The sequence below is a fragment of the Fragaria vesca genome, linkage group LG2, assembly GCF_000184155.1.
Source record: "Fragaria vesca subsp. vesca linkage group LG2, FraVesHawaii_1.0, whole genome shotgun sequence".
NCBI lineage: Eukaryota > Viridiplantae > Streptophyta > Magnoliopsida > Rosales > Rosaceae > Fragaria > Fragaria vesca.
In genome coordinates this window covers 9,647,956-9,668,008 of record NC_020492.1, presented here as the reverse complement: position 1 = coordinate 9,668,008, position 20,053 = coordinate 9,647,956, and the positions used below count along the sequence as shown (strand labels likewise).

Here is a 20,053-nt window from a genome sequence, read left to right as displayed (position 1 = left end):
CGTACGGCGCCGGCGAGGGCGCGTCTCCACCCCAGCCGACTCCAGCAGCTTCGCCGACCACTTTTCATCCCCGGTGAGTCCGCCGAATTCCAGTTTTCCGGCCAGATTGACTTTGTTTGAAGTTTTGGGTGATCTGGCCGGAAAACTGGAATTCGGCGGACTCGCCAGGGATGGAAAGTGACCGGGGAAGCTGCTGGAGTCGGCTGGGGTGAAGGCGCGCCCTCGTGCGGCGCCGTATGGTGGCGAACGGACGAAAATCCAAAACGGTGCGGACGTCCGTAGCAAAGACGGACTGTATATATATATGAATTAAATAAACAAGGTTATTTTAGGAATTTGAAAGGAGATCTAATGAGTAAATGCTTGTATTTAAAAGTATAATGGAGGTGTAGAGAGAATGAGAGGTATACTGAGCAAATTTAGAGAGCCCCGTTTTAATCCTCATTTTTATTCTCTTTATTTCCATTATCATCAATCCGTCTTTTTTTTTGTTAGCTTTGTGAAGACTGATCAATACTTGTGAACTGCAACACATAAATATGTGTCATATACCCAGCTGTGTATCATGGAACCAACATTCATATAAAGTGCTTCAAGAGACATTTGCAGTTCATTTGGGGTGGTATTGGACGTGCAAGAAGACCGCGATGCATTTGCTCCGAAAGGACTAATTTGTGGGAGTCTTTTGTAATAATGAATTGGCATGGTGTGGTTTTAAGTATTTTTTTTTTTTTTTTTTTGAGATAAGTTGGTTATTATGATAATTGGTTTCCTATGTTTTCAGATGAATTATTTCATCGAAGAGGTGTTCTCTTGTTCTTTGCGTTTGAAACTACTCGACACATATTCTGGAATTGTCATATTATTATTTCCTTCTGGGAATGGTTGGTATATATGTTCCAGAAAGTCTTTAACCCGGATATGTCCATCTCTGATTTTTTTTTCAATGCCTCTTTGCTTACGAGTAAAAGTAAAAGAAGAAAAGAGGGAAAAGGTAAATGAAGTGAAAAATTAGAATTCTATCACCATGGGCTCGAGGCCCGGCTGAAACTTCCCTATATATAGAACCAATGACATAATAACCATAATTATTTGGAAGTAGAGAAATAAAAACTTTCTTAAGGTTGAATCAGAATCTGAAAATGGCTGCACCTGTTTTCTTCAATCCACCAGTGCTGCCACGTGAGCATTGTGCCTCGAGGAAGGTCATGAGCTTGTATTAGCGCAATGATCTTATTCGTTATCTAATATCTACCAAGCTTCTTTGGTTTTACTCGGGATGTATTTTGTTATGGTGTATTGGATTTGCGCGATCTTGTTTAAGACATAATGAAGGCAACTTCTGCCAAACACGTTTCCACCTCTTTTTCTCCAGTGCATTAAAAGATTCTCAAGATTGGCTTTTAAACCTGCAAGGCTAGCTGCTAATTGCCGCTCAATTTTCAAATTGTTGGGATTGTCTCTGTTGCATGGTTCGGCTCCAAGCTTCATTCTGGTCTTGTGGCAACCTCGTGAGCATCATGGGGTTAAAGTCAACATTGATAGGTCGGGGTCCTAACTAGGCTGGTTTTGGAGGAATTATTTGAGACTCTGCCGTGACTTTTTTAAGTGTTTGTTCAAGAAAAGTGACAGTTAATAGTGCTATTGAAACTAAACTGTATGCATTTGTCAAAACTATGAATATTGCTTTGAATAGAGGTTAGAATAACCTTCTTAAAATAGATTCTTCATTGGTTGCCCACTACTACTCTAACCCAAATTTGGTTTCCTGGTACTTGTAGATACCTTGGCGTAATGTTATGTTTCTTACGAGTCAAATGACGGTTAGTGTGTCTCATATATAGGAAATTGCACACCTGCACAAACAACATCAGCATGAGCAGAAAAAAGCTTATTCGTAAACACACAATAAGGATACTCAATAAGGAGTTATACACACAATGAGGATACTCAACAAGTTGATTAAACTTATGGTCTGTCTTGATGGTGCAGGTCTTAGGCGTCAAGATGTATGTCACCATAGGATGTCCTTTTCTTGGATCTTTTTTTTTTTTTGGAAAGATTTCTTGGATCTATTTAGGTTGATGAAGTTTATTTTATATTTTTACATTTTTTTTCTCGCATTTTTCATTAGGTTTTTTTTGGCCAGTCAATTATTTTGACTACACTCGACAGTCCAATGAGTAGTTTTAGGTTGTCTTGCTTTTGCAGTTTTTTGGGCCAACATCATTGTATAACAGGGTACTCAATCCCTAACTTGACGGAGAGATGTCGTTTGATGTTACTAGAGCTAGATTCCTTTATTAAAAAAAAAATATAAATAAAAAAAAAAACAAACAGCTAACCAACAAACTTCAAAAATATTCAACATTTCGCTCTTGTCAATTGAATATGAAGCTCTAATCATCAACTCAATCGACTGCAATTCAAGTGGTAGCTCATTCAGCTATCATTTTCCTATCCAAAAATAAATAAATATAAAAGAAATTTTAAATACACACCCCTAATCTCTTAATACACACCTCTATTATTTTATGTTTCTATTAAGATTTTATAGGTAAGCTAAATGACCAAAACATACATATGTTATTAAAAAAAAAATCACGCTAGAAGTATTGTTTCCAACATCTTCTATCCTAAAGTCGTCGAAAGCACGTATTCTCCCATAACCCCAATTCTTCTCCACAATTCATTTGGGTTGTCTTTTTGTATCCGTATCAGTTTTAGTTTGATCTTACAGATCATATTGTCAAGTACTGCATCTTTATCAGTTTTAGTTTGATCTTGGAGATCATATTGTCAAGTACTGCATCTTTATCATGACATGTTTTATCAAATAACTAGTTATCTATGTTTAATAGCTACTATACTTCTACGGTTGTACTAGCTTGTGAATTTTGAAAACTTGTATTGGTGATTTGGAGTTGGAATATAACAATAATCATTTGATTATAAATTGAACAATGATAACTAAAAATTTCTAGTAAAAATTAGACGAAATAATATGTAAAAAAGAGGTACCAAATAGTAAATATATATTAATTATATTAAATAACAGAATATTTCATAAATTAAGGGCATTTTAAGCAGTTTGAGATGTGTATTAAGTATAATGCTGAAATGAAAAACTTGATAGGTAGTGTATTAAGTAAGGGGTATGTATTAAGATATTAGGGGTGTGTATTTAAAATTTCTCTAAATATAAAAGTGCGTATCCAGTAATTAGGTTTGTGTAAATATAAAAAACTCCTTAAATTTTCAATGAAAAAAAAAAGAAAAAGAACGGAGGTAAACAAATTGCAGGCTTCAAACAAGATCAGATAATGCCAATGTGTTTCATCAGCTAACGGAACACATAGACAGGCATCGGCATCGTGTCTAGTTTAAACGACGTTGACTCAGCGTGTGATCTGTGTTTCGTTTTTTTGGTCTGTAGAGCTGTCGAAGTCCCTCCTTAAAAGCCGAAAAAGTCATTTGACGACTAATGCGGTTTGGTCCATGATATCGAGTAGTTAACCATTCTTCTCCCATTCCTTGCAACATAATCAAATATACCATCTAAACGCTTGACATAAAAAAAGAAAAATTAAAAAATAATAATTTATTAATCAATTCTGCAAGATGAGCAGATGGTTTTCCTAGGATCCGCATAAATCTTAGGCCTCTAAACACCTTCATGTCTTCATACAAGGTACTTTGTTGCTTCTTCAAAGTACGAACATAAAAATAGTGGAAGGAGAAACAATCAATACTATGGTATTAAAAATCACAAGCAAAAGAGATCACATCATCCCTCAAACAGGGCGAAGTCAACCACCGAGTGAAAGATGAAAACACCATCACTACCACTTTCAACTCTGTGACATTTGTGTGCTTACATGACCGTACTCTCCATCACTTTTCTTGTTGCCAATGCTGCAGCCTCACTTGCACGCAATGTCCCACTTGCCATGAGTGCAGCAAATTCAGCCGCAATCTCCTCTTGTACCTTACTTCAAGCGTCCCCGAGAGGATCTGCAATCCCATTGCTTGGTTTGACAGCACTTGCTGACTTTTTATTCTCCTCCGGCTTGGTGAGCTGCATTCTAGACTTCGATCCATCAGCCGTCACATTGCTAGAATTAGGTTTTGTCACATTAGCTGTTGGCTGGACTACTGAAGGAGGCCTGAATTGTGGAGCTTGAGGAGCAGCACCACTTCTCAAAGTCGCTTCCAAATTCTGAATCATAGGCAATATAAAACAAAGTCAAGAGAACAATAGATCAGTTGCTATATCACTACAATCCACACAATTTCGATTTATTTCAGTTTTTTGACTTCTCTCAAGAATTAATGTAAATCAAACCCACCCAACAGATATAATAAACTGTAAAATATTTTTGATGAGATAACCTGGATGCATCATAACCGTAAAGGCCTCAGGCCTCAGGCCTCTTCAGATAAATGAGAATCATATGAAAGACAGCAAGGATCATAGACTAGCTATCAGAACTTACATATAAGAGCTCCCATTGGACTGCTCATAACTTCAGTAGGAAGCTGCAGAATATAGTCTGGTATTGTTGCACCTACAAGAAACTGAGCAACCTCGTTGCTAAAGTTGTTGCAATTGTGAGTAAGTAAACTATAGGTCTCAGCAATATATCAAGGACTGATCTCCTGTAAATACGACTCAAAAACGACCTTGGGTATGTGTGTTTCACCTAACTCTACCACTCGAAGTGGTGTCCCATACGGTGTCGATCCTGCAGGAGCGTGTTGTATGCCTCCCCCAAAATAGTACTCATTGCCATAAACTGATACTCCTGTATGCCTGTAATTGTGAACACATATAGATAATCAAAACCCCTACATGACTTGCAAAACAACATATTCCAAATTTGTGCAGAGCTCCATCGAAAAATAACACACTTACCATATGCCCTCAATGGCTTTCCCTATGAATGCCATAGACATCTGCTTGGCCAGGCCTTGGCTTAGGTCATATACATTCAAAGTAACCCTATGACCCTCCTGCACAAAGCCACAAAGTTCAAATGCATCAGATCAGAAACTGCAATGCACCCCCATAAAAACACAATTGGGCAAGGAAAATAAGCACACGACAATCAATAGGTAGTAATAATGCATACCTCTGCCATCTCTCACAGCTCAGTATCAAGATGCTCACTTTAAAAACACAAGAGCTGTTAATACAAATCAAGAGTACCTATTCAAATCAAAATCCAAAAAAAAATCACAACTGTAAGTGGGGATTCTAACAGCAAACATCCCAACATGAAATAGAGAATGCTCAATTCAGAAAAACCAGATTCCATCACCCAAAGACTTCAAACTTCATGGAACCTATAAATTTTTACAGGAAAAAAAAATTGAGGAACTTGTATCATCTCAAGAGGCGTATCCGAATTAAAAATTGCAACTGCATTTCACGAAATTGATCAATTCCAACACTCTGAGATCGTGAACTTACCTTTCAATAATCAAAATCCAACTCCCCAAAACAAACAAACAACGCTACCGGATCTCACAAAATCATAAACCCCAAATCCCAGACCGAAATCTCCAAACTATCCTAAACTAAACAAATTGTAATCTTCAAAACGTTGAGGTATCGAGAGCAATACAATACGATATTGGAATTCAATCCCATAATCCAGATAGAGAAATCTATTAAGTTTTGAATAGCGACATTGACGCAGAATCTAGAGAGAAAAAAAAGTACCTGAGACGTGAAGCAACGAAGAAGAAAGTCTGTTTCTTTGTTTCTGTGAGAAACCCCTAAAATAAAGGAGGGGTCTTCGGTCGGTTACCTCCATTATATACCTACCCCGAGCGGGCATCAAATTTGACCCCAGCTCAGATTCCATACGATTCCATCACCTTCTAGAATGTACGATCCACTTACATGTCGACACGTGTGTATTCGATAATTTATTTCCTTTTCTAGCGCGACAATCGTCTCCCTCTTCCCGCTGAAGGAGTTTCCGTTTTTGTTTATTTGCTACGCAGGCCCTTGAAAGTCCATAGATTCTCTTTTTTGGTTTCGTTCTGGAGAGAATAATGTATTTTCTTTTTGTTACAGTAGTGGAGAATAATGTATTTGTCACGGCAGTGTACATTTCTAATTTCGATATCAAAATAAAGGAAAAAGTTACTCTTCTATTAAATGATTGATGCATTTTTCATCACTCATCAGTCTTCAATTAAACTAAAATCTTAAATCCAAGCTCGCCGTCTTAAGGTTTTATTTATTTTTATAACTTTCTATTTCATTTAACTATATTAATTACGTATTATTATTATTATTTTGACTAATTTGGGAGGTGATTAAGCTAAATCTAGACATTTAGCTGGTTTTATTTTTTTTGAGGGGAATGAATAACTTCGTTAGCATTAAGTCATACGACCAAATATTGTTAGGTCAAGCAAGAGTAAACTCACATACAAGATTAAGAGTAAACATTTTATTCTTCTACACTAAAACTGAAAGAGAAAAACCATAAATGTCGTCCAAAAATGTGGACGATTACAACTAGAAAGCAAATAAACCTTTATTCTTATACGACTATTAGAGCAAAACATATGTTCTAACAAGTTTGACGCCTAAGACCCAATGGTGTACGTTTCCACTCAGCAAACCAGTGAGCAGCTTCGATCTAATAGCAATATAGGCCAAGGGTGTCACTCCCGCGAAAAGCATATCACAAGCCTAGCCTATTAGAGATGAAGAAGGAAAAAAAGACAAGCCCAAAGGCCCAACTTACTAAGTCACATTGTTGCAGCCCAGAAAGTTGAGGCCCAGAGGCCCATCCTCTTCCTCCTCTCCTTTTGCCAGACCCAACTTGCCACGCACCTTCTGGAGGAGCCTACCACTGCCGAATTAATCCGGTGGCCTTCCGGATTTGTAACCCATGACGCCATTGCTGCCGCTCAGCAACATTAAATTTTGCCTATTACAATGAAGATCTGAATTGATATAGAAGCACGCACTCACGAACGAAAGCACTACACCTGACCACCACCATTGACAGGAACCTTGCACAATCCAATTTAGATCTTTGTCGTCAATGCTATCAAGCCTTCAACAAATACCGTAATCTCGCACAGTTGTCCTCGTTTGCAGATCGTTGTACGCCACCGTCATTCTCGTCTGTAGGGAGCCTCAGCGTCATTCTTCAGTCACGACCTCCTCTTCCCCGATCGAATCTCCAATGGTCGAAACCAGCATGCACCCGATCTCAAATCACCGCCGATTTGCGCCAAAACCCTAGAGTTTTGGTTTGCGCAGCTTCGAAAAGTCGGGAGCTGTATTCTAGGACTCCTATCTAGATATTTAGCTGTTTATTGTAATTAAATCTTGTTTTATTTAAATAAATAAGAGTTATAGAATCAAACTCTCATTTTTCTCTCTTCCACTAACGCAAACCACATTTTTTTTGTTGTACTCTCTCTCTCTCTCTCAAATTGACTAGGCAACATGCACCATCTCCTCTCTTGCAGGAAAACAACAGCCACCACCTCTCTCTCTCTCTCTCTACAAAAACAAACACAAACATGACAACGAACCCGAAAAAAAAAAATTTAAAAAAATGAAGGCCGCCTAAAGGCTCTTCTGCCTAAGAATATTGATTTGTCATTCCTCTCCAAGGTCTACTGCCGCCCAATGTCTAGGCGGGGGGTGGCCGATTTTTAGAACAAATAGTAACACTCCACCAGCCTATGCACATAGACATAGTGTGATACCAACTAATTTTACTAAAGAAATTGGAGTCACTTATAGTCTATGAGCTGCTTGTAGGTGCCAATTACATTGAAAACTGGAGTCCTTATAAATATTATGATCATGATTGTGTTAATTAGTTCAATCAACGAGAACTAAATCGATGAATGTCATTTTGTGGTCAGACAAAATAAATGAAGAAGGAAAAAATGAAGCTCAAGTAAACAATCAACACAGTACCCACAAGCTTATTCGAACCCTAGAACATGAGCCGAATCATTACCGAGCCACTAAGTAATAGTAGAGAGTAACAAAACCACAATTTGTTAAGTCTCTCTTTTTTTTTCTTTTTATTAATAAAAGGCGGGTGCAGCTTTCCTTAAGCTTGGATTAATGAAGCTATTAAATACAAGGAGAGGACGTTAAGGTTAAACCCCTGATTACAAATACCTGAAATAATATCAGGAAGCTCTATAATAAATGTGTACTCAATCAGACATGAACTAGGAAAGAGTGCTTTACCGGCTACTACATTTACTTTGACATAGTGGTGACGTAATAAAATATCACTTGACATATAACACGATTACATATCTTAGTGTATAATAATTCAGCTTCTCAACTATGTTACCGCCAGAAGATAGATCCGACAACTTAATTTCACCCTACCACTAAGTGACAACGACATTTGATAAACGAAGAAACTTGCTACCTACATAAAGTATTTGGTAATTATGAATTAGTACGATACATAAGAAGATTCAGTTTCAAAGACATTTTCACTAAAAAAAAAAAAAAAATTACGAGGACATTTTATTATGTAATCAAAGTAGCACAACACTAATAAAGTGATAGATCATTCCAAGACAAACATTAATGTCTTTACAAATGAAATTTTCAATTAACAAAATATATTGACGTTGAATAGCTTCAACCATGAATCTAAAACATGGGCACGCTTATTTTTACTCAATAACACCCTACTTTCAAGTCTTAATTCGATTATTTATTTTCTCTTACATCACCTTTCTTTATATGGTACAACTTTTGCCGTGCATGCTCACGATGCAAAATCCCAGACAAGCACAAGTCCTGTCTGCAAAAACAAGAGAAAATCACTGCCGCCACCGCCGTATCGGAGATAGACCGGAAATTGCGTCACAAAAGTAGAACACTCTTCTATTCCCAAAACAAAAAATCTCTTATGTCATATATCTCAATCATTACGTCATATATCTCAATCATCAAACCACCATCGAGCCAAAGGACTAAAAGTCTAAAACCCCACATTCATGGTCACTCACTTTAGACATGGACCATGCCCCAAATAACGGACTCAATTGACACAGCCACATGACACCCGAGCCTCAGCTTCGGCTCCAGACGTCCTCATAATAATATCTCCACTTTTTTCTTTTCTTTCTCTCTCTCTTTCACTGTTCCAGAGCTCTCTCTCTACTCTCCAGGTCCTCCTCTCTCTCTACTTCACTTGCACTCCAACACCACTCTCCACTATTCCTCTCCGCTCCAAAACCACTTCTCACTTTCTCTCTCAAGTGAAATTCACCAAGTAAGTTCTCAGATCATTTCCATCCTGCAATTTCAATTTTCAATTTTTTTTTCGTGCTTGTTTTTCTAGATGTTTCTTCAGCTCAAGCTCTGCTGAATTCGGTGTGGTTTTTGGTTGATGCAGTTCGCGCTAGGGTTTTGATGCGGTGGAGATCGCGCTGGACATCGCTGTAGGCTTTGATCCGTGAAACCGGTAAGGTTTGAGCCGAATTGCGATGATAAGTGTTGGAATTCCGCGATTTTGTTTTTATTTTTTCGGCTCGGTTTTGGTTTCTGATGAACTCGATTGTGATGAAACGAAGAAGTACTTTAGAAGTTTTGCATTTTGTGATTTTTAGTTGCTTGAAGAATTTCAGTGTATTTCTTGGAGATAAATTGGATTTAGAGTCGTAAATGAGGAAATAACTGTGAAAATATATGAAGTAATTCATAAATTTTTATGCTTATAGTGTTAAGGAGTAGCTTTTGTAGCTGTCTGGTTGAATATATGTGGATGATGGGATCTGTCTTTATGTGCAGATCAAACAGTGATTGTTTTGATTGTACTGAGTGAAAGGGAGAAGCATGGCGCAGAGTAATTGGGAAGCGGATAAGATGTAAGTATCGGATAACTCAGTTTCTTTATTCAAATTGCATGTGGTTTGTTGATTTGTTGTTGGCTGTTGAGTATTGTTCTTTTTCCTTTTTTGTGCTGTGAGCCTGTGAATTGATCATCGGTTTGATATTTACGCTACTTTTACTTGTTTTGTGTAACAGGCTTGATGTCTATATTCATGATTATTTGTTGAAAAGGAAATTGACTGCTTCTGCAAATACATTTATGAACGAAGGGAAGGTTGCTACAGATCCAGTAGGTAATGCTGTCAGCTTTTTGATACTTTCTTAATTTATTAGTAATAATTAGCGTAACTGATGTCTCACTTTTGAGTTGTTCACCTTTTTGTTGTCGTATTGACAAAACACTACTTGGTATGTGTTTGCGTAACGTTGTTCTAAATGCCTTCGTCGTATATATTGAGTGATTTTCTCGGGAGTAAACATGTTTTAGATTTGAATATGCAGCAATTGATGCACCGGGTGGATTCCTCTTTGAATGGTGGTCTGTATTCTGGGACATATTCATTGCACGGACAAATGAGAAGCACTCAGAGGCTGCTGCAGCTTACATTGAGGTTCGCTGCTCATTATGTTATATTTATATTTCTTGCTCGGCAATTTATTCTTTCAAAATAGAAGACTGCTTGGGCGCTTATCTTTCTCTCTGAATTTCATCAAGGCACAACAAATTAAGACAAGGGAGCAACAACAGTTGCAAATGCAGCAGATGCAGATATTACAGCAGCGCAATGCTCAACTACAGCGTAGAGATCCTAGTGCTTTAAATGCTATGAACTCTGAAGGGGTAATGGGGCAACCTTCAGCTAGTGTGCTGGCGATGAAAATGTATGAAGAACGCATGAAACACCCTCACTCGATGGATTCTGAAGCATCCCCAGGTCTTACTGATACCAATAGGATTGCCCTTCTCAAATCAGCTACAAATGCACAAGGGTACATCTCTTTACCAATCATATTTACTTGAGCTTCATTTTTCTCTTCTTCATTTCTTTTGTCTGGCAAGAATGTATCATTTATCTATTTGGTTCTGGTTGATTCAGCCAGTTGACACAAAACAATTCTGGAAACATGTCTGCTGCTTTGCAGCAAATGCAAGCACGCAATCCTTTGACCACTGTAAGTACTCAGTCTATAACCTTTATGTTACATAGAGAAAAGGTTGGAGAGAGAAATTCTCTCCCTTCTAAAGCTCGTGCATTTATCTCTATATCTATTATATTTAGTTTCTTTGCCTTTTCTACTCTGTCAAGCTAAGCAATATAATATGTGGACTTGTGGAGATTGTAGGACATCAAAAGTGAAGTTAACTTAGGTGCAACTCAGAGAAGTTTGCCTATGGATCCTTCATCAATTTATGGACAAGCAATTATACAGTCGAAATCCGGTTTTGGTGGTGCAGGTAACAAGACTTGATCCTATCTTTTCAGAAACAACTTGATTCATGTTCGGAATGATGGTTGTTCTAAGATATTTTAGATATAATGCTTCTGTTCTCCTTTCAGGATTGAATCAAGGTGTTACAGGTCTTCCTTTGAAGGGTTGGCCTCTTACTGTAAGTTATACATGTCTCATTCTTCCCTGAGGTTTCTTATATGTAGTGTAAGTTTATTCACCTCTGACTTATAAAACTACTGCATCATTCAGGGAATCGACCAATTACGTCCAAACTTGGGAGTACAAGTACAGAAGTCAAATTTTCAGACCCAAAATCAATTCCTTTTAGCACCTCAACAACAACAAGTCTTGGCACAAGCCCAGATTCAGGCACAAAACAGCCTTGGAAATTCAACAAGCTATGGAGATATGGATCCTCGTAGGTTTTCTGGATTACCTAGGAGTGGCATGAATGCAAAAGATGGTCAATCTCCAATGCAATCAAGTTCACCAAAGGTAACCTTTTGAATGTCAGGGACTATTAGATTAAGTTTATGTAGCACACGTATGGATTCACAAACAGGAAACAGTTGAAAGTTTTCACCTTTTTTAAGTAATTATGCTAGTCTGTTACCTTTACGGTTTTGCATGTGATGTGTTGGTCGTAAATGAGTAAAACTTTCAATAATTTACTGTACATCGATCAATAATTATTCCAAAGGCTTAAAATTAGTGCTCGTATAACCACCTCTTCTTCTTTTTTTCCAAAACCCCAATACAAAAGAACATAGAAGACCTCTTTTGAATATTAGGCTTCTATAATATAGGATTATGTTTAATATATTATCACCAGAGATCCTGCTCCATTTTCTGAAAATCATGTATTCTAAGCCCTTGAAAATTTTTCACTGGTTTGGTTAGCTTTGGTTTCTTGTAATGTTGGAGTTTGTTGATATTTAATTTTTTAGAATTTTTCACTTGCTTGGTGTTTCAACAGATTAAAATGCCTCAGATGCAACAGTCTTCCTCCCAACAACACGACCAATTGCAGCAGCAGCCATTACAACAGGTTGTCTGTTGTTCTCTGTCTTTTTTTTTCCTAGCTATTCTTAGGGACACAAGATTGGCAAAGGACAGTAATTGCTACATCTCTGAACTTAATGTGAGCGGTTTGACAAAACCAATAAAGATGATAATTTCTGGCTTTCTGCCCCTAGATATACCTTTTCTACTAAGACATTGTTTCTATATTATATAATTTAGCTGATCCTTGTTTAATGCTGTTATTTTTTTTTCTTTTTCCTTTCTGCAGAATAACAGAAAAAGGAAACAACACTCTTCTTCTGGACCTGCCAACAGCAACAACACAGGGAATACTGTGGGCCGTTCACCTGGTTCTCCAGCATCAACTCACACACCAGGTGATGGAATTAACACAGCGAGTAGTCTGCAGCGTGTTAACAACATTCCCAAAAGCATGATGATGTATGGCGAAGGAGCAGGAGGTCTTCCTTCGTCTTCCCATTTATTGGTATGACATTAAATTTAACTTTTAAACTAAATGTTCTGATGCCATACAGCTGCTCTTTATGAGTAACTGGGGTTGGTTTCCAGAGTGCTGCTTTCTATATTTTTACTTCAGATTTGTTTGTTCTCCAAATAGTGTATATAGTTCTCAAGCTATCAGTTTATTAGAAACTTTGTTTAGTTCTCGCGATGAAAGAATTATGCAGTCGTTGTACTTTGCACAAATGGTCCTCTTGTTGAGACTTCAGTGTGTTTTGGGATCCAAAATTTTTAGATATATCTTATATGCTGAGACAACGAATATAGTGAAGTAGGAACATGACCGAACATCCGAACATATCTTCTCTAATAGTGTCATTTCCTAGTGCAGGAAGATATGGAACGATTTGGAGATGTTGGTACCTTAGAAGATAATGTGGAATCGTTTTTGTCACCTGATGGGGCCGACGGGAGAGATCTATATGGGACACTGAAGCAGAGTCCTAGTGAGCAACGAAAGGAGTCTTCTAAAGGTAACTTTATTTATATAAGATTGCATTTGGACTCTTAGAAAGTTGGAGAAGTTGTTTTGCATTCTAATTAAGTCATGACCACTTTTCGATTCAGGTTTTACCTTTGGTGAAGTTGGTTGCATAAGGACCAGAAGCAGCAAAGTTACCTGCTGTCACTTTTCTTCAGATGGGAAGTTGCTGGCTAGCGCTGGACATGACAAAAAGGTATACACTTTTCTGATACTAAGTCATATAAGATCGATACTTTAATATACAGAATGGGTTTAAGTACCTTTTTCTTGGTAAGCATTCAAGCATGTATTATCAGTGTTTTGTGCACTCTTGATAAGCAAATTACCAATTGTTGAACGTCCAATCACAATCTTTGAATGTGTCCTTCGCCTGATGCATACCCATACATTGTCTTGTCTTGTATTTTTGTTTTTGTTTTTTTCGTTTTGTTCTGTTTTTTAATTTATATTTATAATATAATAATGATAATAACAATAATAACAATAATAATAATTGAAAATCTCATTTCGTCAAGAGTGAGATGATCTACAGGTTTCACTAATTTCCTTCAAGGTGAAAGCTCCATTGCAACCAAGCAATGTGAGCATTGACATGTTGAAGGAGTGAAGAGGTGAAGCGCTTAAAGAAATTGGTTCAGTAGATTATATATGTAACTTATGTGTGTGAGAAAAGGCATTATCGATCTTGAGGCTTAGAGAAGACAAAATTGTTGTGTTTGTTATCAGGTTGTCCTCTGGAACATGGATACCCTGCAGACAGAAAGCACTCCAGAAGAACACAAGTTGGTCATTACAGATGTTCGCTTTAGACCAAATTCAACTCAGCTGGCAACATCTTCAGTTGACAAAACTGTGCGATTATGGGATGCAGCCAATGTAATTGCCTTTCCCTCTCTTTGATTTACCATCGATTTTAGATGGTTATACCTTGATAAAGTTTTTGCCTCGAAAGAACCTCTTTTTAATTATTTATATTGAAGCCTCTTGGATCCCTTGTTATATAAGATATGTAGTTGCTCTAATTCATATGCATTTTCCTTATACTAGCACTGTTAACCTATCTATCTTATTGTGGCAGCCAAACTTTTGTTTGCAAGCATATACAGGACATAACTCACCTGTTATGTCCCTTGACTTCAACCCTAAGAAGACGGATTTATTTTGTTTCTGTGATAGTGACAATGAAATTCGTTACTGGAATATTAATCCATTCTCCTGTGCTCGTATTTCGAAGGTTTGTTATCTTTCTGACATCTACTACTAAGTATAAATTTTCCTTATTTTTTTACGAAAGACCTGCCTAACATTGCTTTTATTGTTTCTGTAGGGAGCTACTGCACAAGTTAGGTTTCAACCAAGAATTGGACAACTACTGGCAGCAGCATCAGATAAAGTTGTTTCCATCTTTGATGTTGAAACTGACAGGCAAATACACTCATTCCAGGTACGATGCATGTGAACATAGTATTGTGAGTTGTTTAGCTTTGATATGTGATTCTTTTTGTTTAGGAACCAGTGTTTAGATTAGATTTTATTTCAATTTATACGACTAATCATCATCCTCAATCACAGGGGCACTCTGAAATGGTAAACTACATTTGTTGGGATGCAAATGGAGATTATGTGGCATCTGTCAGTCAAAGTTTGGTGAAAATTTGGTCGTCAGCTTCAGGACAGTGTATTCAGGAGCTTGGCTCTAATGGGAACCAGTTCCACTCGTGCGTTTTTCATCCAAGTTATTCAACTCTCTTGGTCATTGGAGGAATCTCGGTGAGTTCTTACACCATTACAGCCATAACATCTTAAACAACAATATGCAAGCGTATGATGACATTTGTAGTGAATGGCATTGACAATGTGGCATTTTATGTCAGTTAGATAGGCTACTATATAAAAGGCTGATCTAACTGTTGTTTTCATTCTTGTGAGGTAGTCCTTGGAGCTGTGGAACATGGCAGAGAATAAGAGCATGACTATTCCAGCACATGAGAATATAATCTCAGCTCTGGCTCAATCACCTGACACCGGAATGGTTGCATCTGCAAGTCATGATAGCTCCGTCAAGTTATGGAAGTAAACTCAACTTTTTGTGGTTCTTGGAGAGGCTATGGTGCAGCAAAATCTGGCGGCCCGAGATTTAGAATACATAAGCAGTAATATATTATAGCAAGTAGAGTCATAAGCAGTTCTTTCAGGTAAATATCATATATAGTAATTTCCTATCCCTAGTCAAACAGTTTTAATTAATAACTAGAATACTGTCTGGTACCTTTGTCTAATATAATTTGTCAAGTTAATTCCTCATTGTCAGAATAACATCGGTATTTACCATTGTACTATATCAAACCCGTTGAGACATCAATTACTAGTTTTACATAGTAAAATCCATCCATTACTAGGAGCACCACCCCTTTGAATCTCAAGATCACCATTTACAATTGTAATGACCCGAGTGAAAATTCACCACAGGATGGTAACTAACCACATTTACCTCCTCTCTGTCTTTCCCAACAAAGATGTGTCGGAAAGGACTAGTTTGAAACTACTCAACTTCTATATCGAACTAGTTAACCTCTACAATTCATGATGATATGAACTTGTAATCTAAGGCGTCGGTTTATTCTATACATTCAATAGTTAACCGGTCGGATGAAAAAGAATTAAGAAGGAAGAAGAAGAATTGTTTCGTAGAAGTACAGAAAGAAATCAACTTAGAACGAGTTATTCATTTAGTGTAAATATGTAAAAATATATGACTTCCGGTTTATCTTTATTTAAGCAGTACCTGAAAATTAATTTTAAAAAAGAAAGAAGGAATAGTGCCATGACTCCAATTTATACCAGTAAGGCATCAACACAACTAATCTAACCACGTTAGAACTAAAAAAACTCATGTTCTCTCTCTGTCCTCTAGTGCGAGAGGTTTCTCGGCGACGGCTAGGTCAGACTAGCAGTGGCTTTGCATCTTCAATTGAGAGAGGGATCTCTCTCTCTCTCTCTCTCTCTCTCTCTCTCTCTCTCTCTCTCTCTCTCTCTCTTGTCAAACCTGTGGGAGTGACGGTGGGCATGCTCAATGGTCCTCTCTATATACATGTTTCGACGGTTTTCCTACTGTTTCTATTGGGGAGGTTGTTGGCGGCGTCGATACATGCCTGGTGAACTGGATCTGGTTTCGTGTTGAATGGGAGACGAAGTTGAAGGCTTTAGTTTCTGGTGGTGATAGAGAGATTGATGGTGGCTGGAAGGACAGTTGTTTCCTTCCAATTGTTATCAAGGGCAGTGGAATTGAGGGTGAGGCAGTGGTGAGTGAGCCTTGCATGGTGGTTCAGGATGGGGTTTATGCGACGGTGTTGCGGGACGGTGACGCCGGCATTTGGATCGATGGTGAATGGAAATCTGGAGGTTCTTTTCTTCTTCCTCACGTCGTCATTGTGGTTGATGGCGGAGTGCTGGGAGGGCTGCATCACCTCCTTGGTTGGGCTGTTGATGGTGGGTCTCACAATGTTGGGGTGACAACGGTGGTTTCAGGGTGGGGTGTCGGCGGCGCTGCACGTTGGTTGATGGCGGCTAGGATTTCCATCAGGGTGACATTAGCTGGGCTTTGCTGGGCTTGGGTTGTTATTTTGTTTTTTATTTCTTATTTTTTATTTTTTGGGTTCATATCTTTTTTCACGAAAGGATATTGGACCTTTTATTATTTTGCCTTGAGCGAGAGAGATCGCAAAGGGAATAGACTCGGTGGTCCCTTAATTTGGACTTATATTTTATTAGCCGGGCTCTATAATTTCTTTGTTTTGGGTTTCATACAAGAAGGCGGGTGTACTAGGAGATTGCTAGTATAGTTTGCTCTTTTTTAGGTGGATTTGTAGTAGTTTCTACGGAACGGTTTTTTCTGTCACCCTCATGAGGGGGATCATTTTTGTACTACTTGTTGAGCTAATAAAGGATGACCTCTTTTGATCAAAGAAAAATAAAACCACGTTAGAACTTCTCCTCTCAGCTCTTTTTATAAACTCAAATGGGTGTTCTCGTATTTGATAATGAAAATAAAAAGAAAAGAAAAAAGAAATAGGACAAGAGTCGTTGTTCTTACCGACCTAGCTGTCTAGCTATATTTGAAATTCAAACCCATGCCAGTTTGAGAGAGAGAGAGAGAGAGAGAGAGAGAGAGAAGAGACCGTTGGATGGATTTAAGATCATCGCTGGGATTGTTTCGAAGCGGCTCTCTCGTTCTCTCTGTCCCTTCTCGATTTGTGTTCACTTAAATCTGAGCATAAAATTACAATCAAATTACTGGTGCTCTCTATCCCTCTTCATGCGGTTTAATTTGTATTTCTTTTGCCTCAGAAAGATAATATTGTTGAGAAAGAGAGATAAGGGAGAAAGATGAGAGACCCAATCCATTTCTGGTAAATTCTCAAACTTCTCCTGTTTCTTGAATCATAATTTGATGGATTTGAATTTCTTTTGCCTTGATTCTCTGGTGTTTCCCTGATATGTTGCCTTAGATTTATGAGTTGCCTTTGATTAATAATATGGAGTTGCCTCATATTTATGAGTTGCCTTCGGTTAATATGTAGCCTTCAATTTATGAGTTGCCTTCGATTAATATGTTGTTTTGGATTTATGAGTTGCCTTCGAATAATTGGTGGTGTCCATGATTCTGTTGCCTGAGAGATTTTTGTTGCCTTTCAAAGTTCATGATTCTGCACTTTGAAACTTGAGTTGGTCTTGAACCATTCAAGTAAGCTAGCCCAAGCTAGAGTTCTAACGGAGAACTCATTGAGGCTATAGCCCATGAGATTGTTGCCTTGGATTAGTTGGTGGTGCCCAATTCATGATTTTGTTGTCTCGGAAAGAGAATATTGTTGCCATGCTCATGTGATTTATTAACTGTGTTCTTGTCATTTTTCTATTTAAGATGGCTCATGGGAATTATGTAATCTGATAGAACTAGAAGAGTAAAACCATGCCTGATATATGGATTGGTAAGCTCCGCTATTTAGTGTAGCCCTGCCTAATACTCATATTGATGTGAATGCTCTAGTTTTCTCTTTTTGGGATAACACTGGCTGGAATATGAAGTTACTTGCTCTATTCATGAATTTCTCTGTGTTCCTCCTAGCTGTGATGGTTGTAGAGCTTATATGAGTTGCCTTGGACTAATTTGTTGCCTTGGATTTATGAGTTGTCTTCGATTAATATGTAGGCTTCGATTTATGAGTTGCCTTCGATTAATATGTTACCTTGGTTGTATGAGTTGCCTTTAAATAATTAGTGGTGTCCAGTTCATGATTTTGTTGCCTGAAAGATTTTTGTTGCCTTTCAAAATTTATAGAAGGAAATATCTTCATTTTGAGTATCTTTTGCATAACAATCATAAAAAACCCTTGAACTACTCTATCACTTGGTCTGCTATTGCTGGGCTTTTGAGATAGGGATTGTTTGGAGAATTGGGAATGGTGTGCATGCAAAATTTTAGATTGATAAGTGGTCTCCATATGGTATTCTAATATGTTATGTTGTTAATCTTGGTATTATTGATGAGAACTCCTTGGTGCATGGTTTTTGGATTGATAACAGCTGGAACTTACCTATGTTTACTGTTAATTTGCATGGTGAAATGGTTGATATAATAATTGGTGTAGCTGGTTGTGATTTACCTGATCAAGTTATTTGGGGAAATACTTCTTTCAGGATATTTTTTGTTAAGGAAAATTGTCTAAACAGTGTCTCACCTTTTACAGAAGCTAAACTTTGGTATCTCAACTTTGAAAAACTTCAGAACGGTATCACGTTCTTAACCCGACCTAAGATTCATGTCTGGAACCGTTAGCTTCGTTAAAATAACTACTAAGTGAAAGTTACTTTTATCTTTTCATATCTAAATATATTTCTTCTATTTTTCCTATTTTTGTATTTTTCTGCTTTTACTTTTACTCTTTCTTCTTCTTTCTTCACTCTTGATTTCTCTTTCCTCTCTCCAAAACCAGAAAGATTCTCACTCATAGCAAACCTCACCCTATCTTCTTTTCAATGGCGCCCAATCACCACCACCTTCTCTCTTCCTTCTCCTCATCACTGATTCACCGCTGACCCCTCCGCCTCACTCCCAACCTCCTCACCACAACCACCACTGCCATCACCCTCACCTCCATCTCCTTCATCGTTGTTGCCTCCACCTCCTTCACAGTCACCACCTCCACCTCCACCTCCACCTCCATCACATTCACCACCCTCCACCTGTTTCACCATCACTACCTCCGCCGCCACCTTTTTATCCATCGCCGCTACCTCCGGCAATGAGAAACCTGATGAGATAAGAGCAAGTCCACCAGTGGGAAAAAAATCCAACCCAGGTTGGATCCACATAGGCAAAGAAACCCAGCCTAAATTTTTTTACTTCCACCCATAAATGAGTTATCTCCCCAATCCAACCCAGGTTAGATTTTTAGGGAGATATCTAACCCAGGTGAGAGGAGAACACCAGCCCAGGCGACTTGCGCCATATCAGCTGAACCCACTACGTGGAGGACGCCAGGGGGTTGCCGGGATGGTTGCGCGGCTGATCCAAGGCCGGAGGAGGCCTGGTGCACTCGCTGCCAGGGTCGCGCAAGGCAGGGGGTTTGCTTGCTGCTGTGCGTGCGGAGCGGCCGGGCGTGCGGAGGAGGCTGGAGTTGCGTTGCTTGCTGTTGTGCGCGCGAAGCAGCTGGGCCTGC

At 38.3% G+C, this 20,053-nt stretch overlaps 1 protein-coding gene and 1 pseudogene across 1 annotated transcript; one reads left to right on the top strand and one right to left on the bottom strand.

Annotated features, from left to right (window-relative positions):
• Positions 1–3,874: 3,874 nt before the first annotated feature.
• LOC101309420 lies at positions 3,875–5,141 on the bottom strand (annotated as a pseudogene).
• A 4,005-nt stretch (positions 5,142–9,146) lies between these two features.
• Positions 9,147–15,723, top strand: LOC101296916. The gene is made up of 19 exons (XM_004290168.1): positions 9,147–9,293; positions 9,417–9,485; positions 9,812–9,888; positions 10,049–10,146; positions 10,355–10,464; positions 10,569–10,843; positions 10,951–11,026; positions 11,198–11,309; positions 11,413–11,462; positions 11,555–11,800; positions 12,282–12,353; positions 12,597–12,815; positions 13,182–13,323; positions 13,418–13,527; positions 14,061–14,210; positions 14,413–14,568; positions 14,662–14,778; positions 14,907–15,104; positions 15,268–15,723. The coding sequence occupies exons 3-19, from the start codon at positions 9,857–9,859 to the stop codon at positions 15,409–15,411; spliced, it is 2,307 nt and encodes a 768-aa protein (XP_004290216.1). The 5' UTR covers positions 9,147–9,293; positions 9,417–9,485; positions 9,812–9,856; the 3' UTR covers positions 15,412–15,723.
• Positions 15,724–20,053: the final 4,330 nt, after the last annotated feature.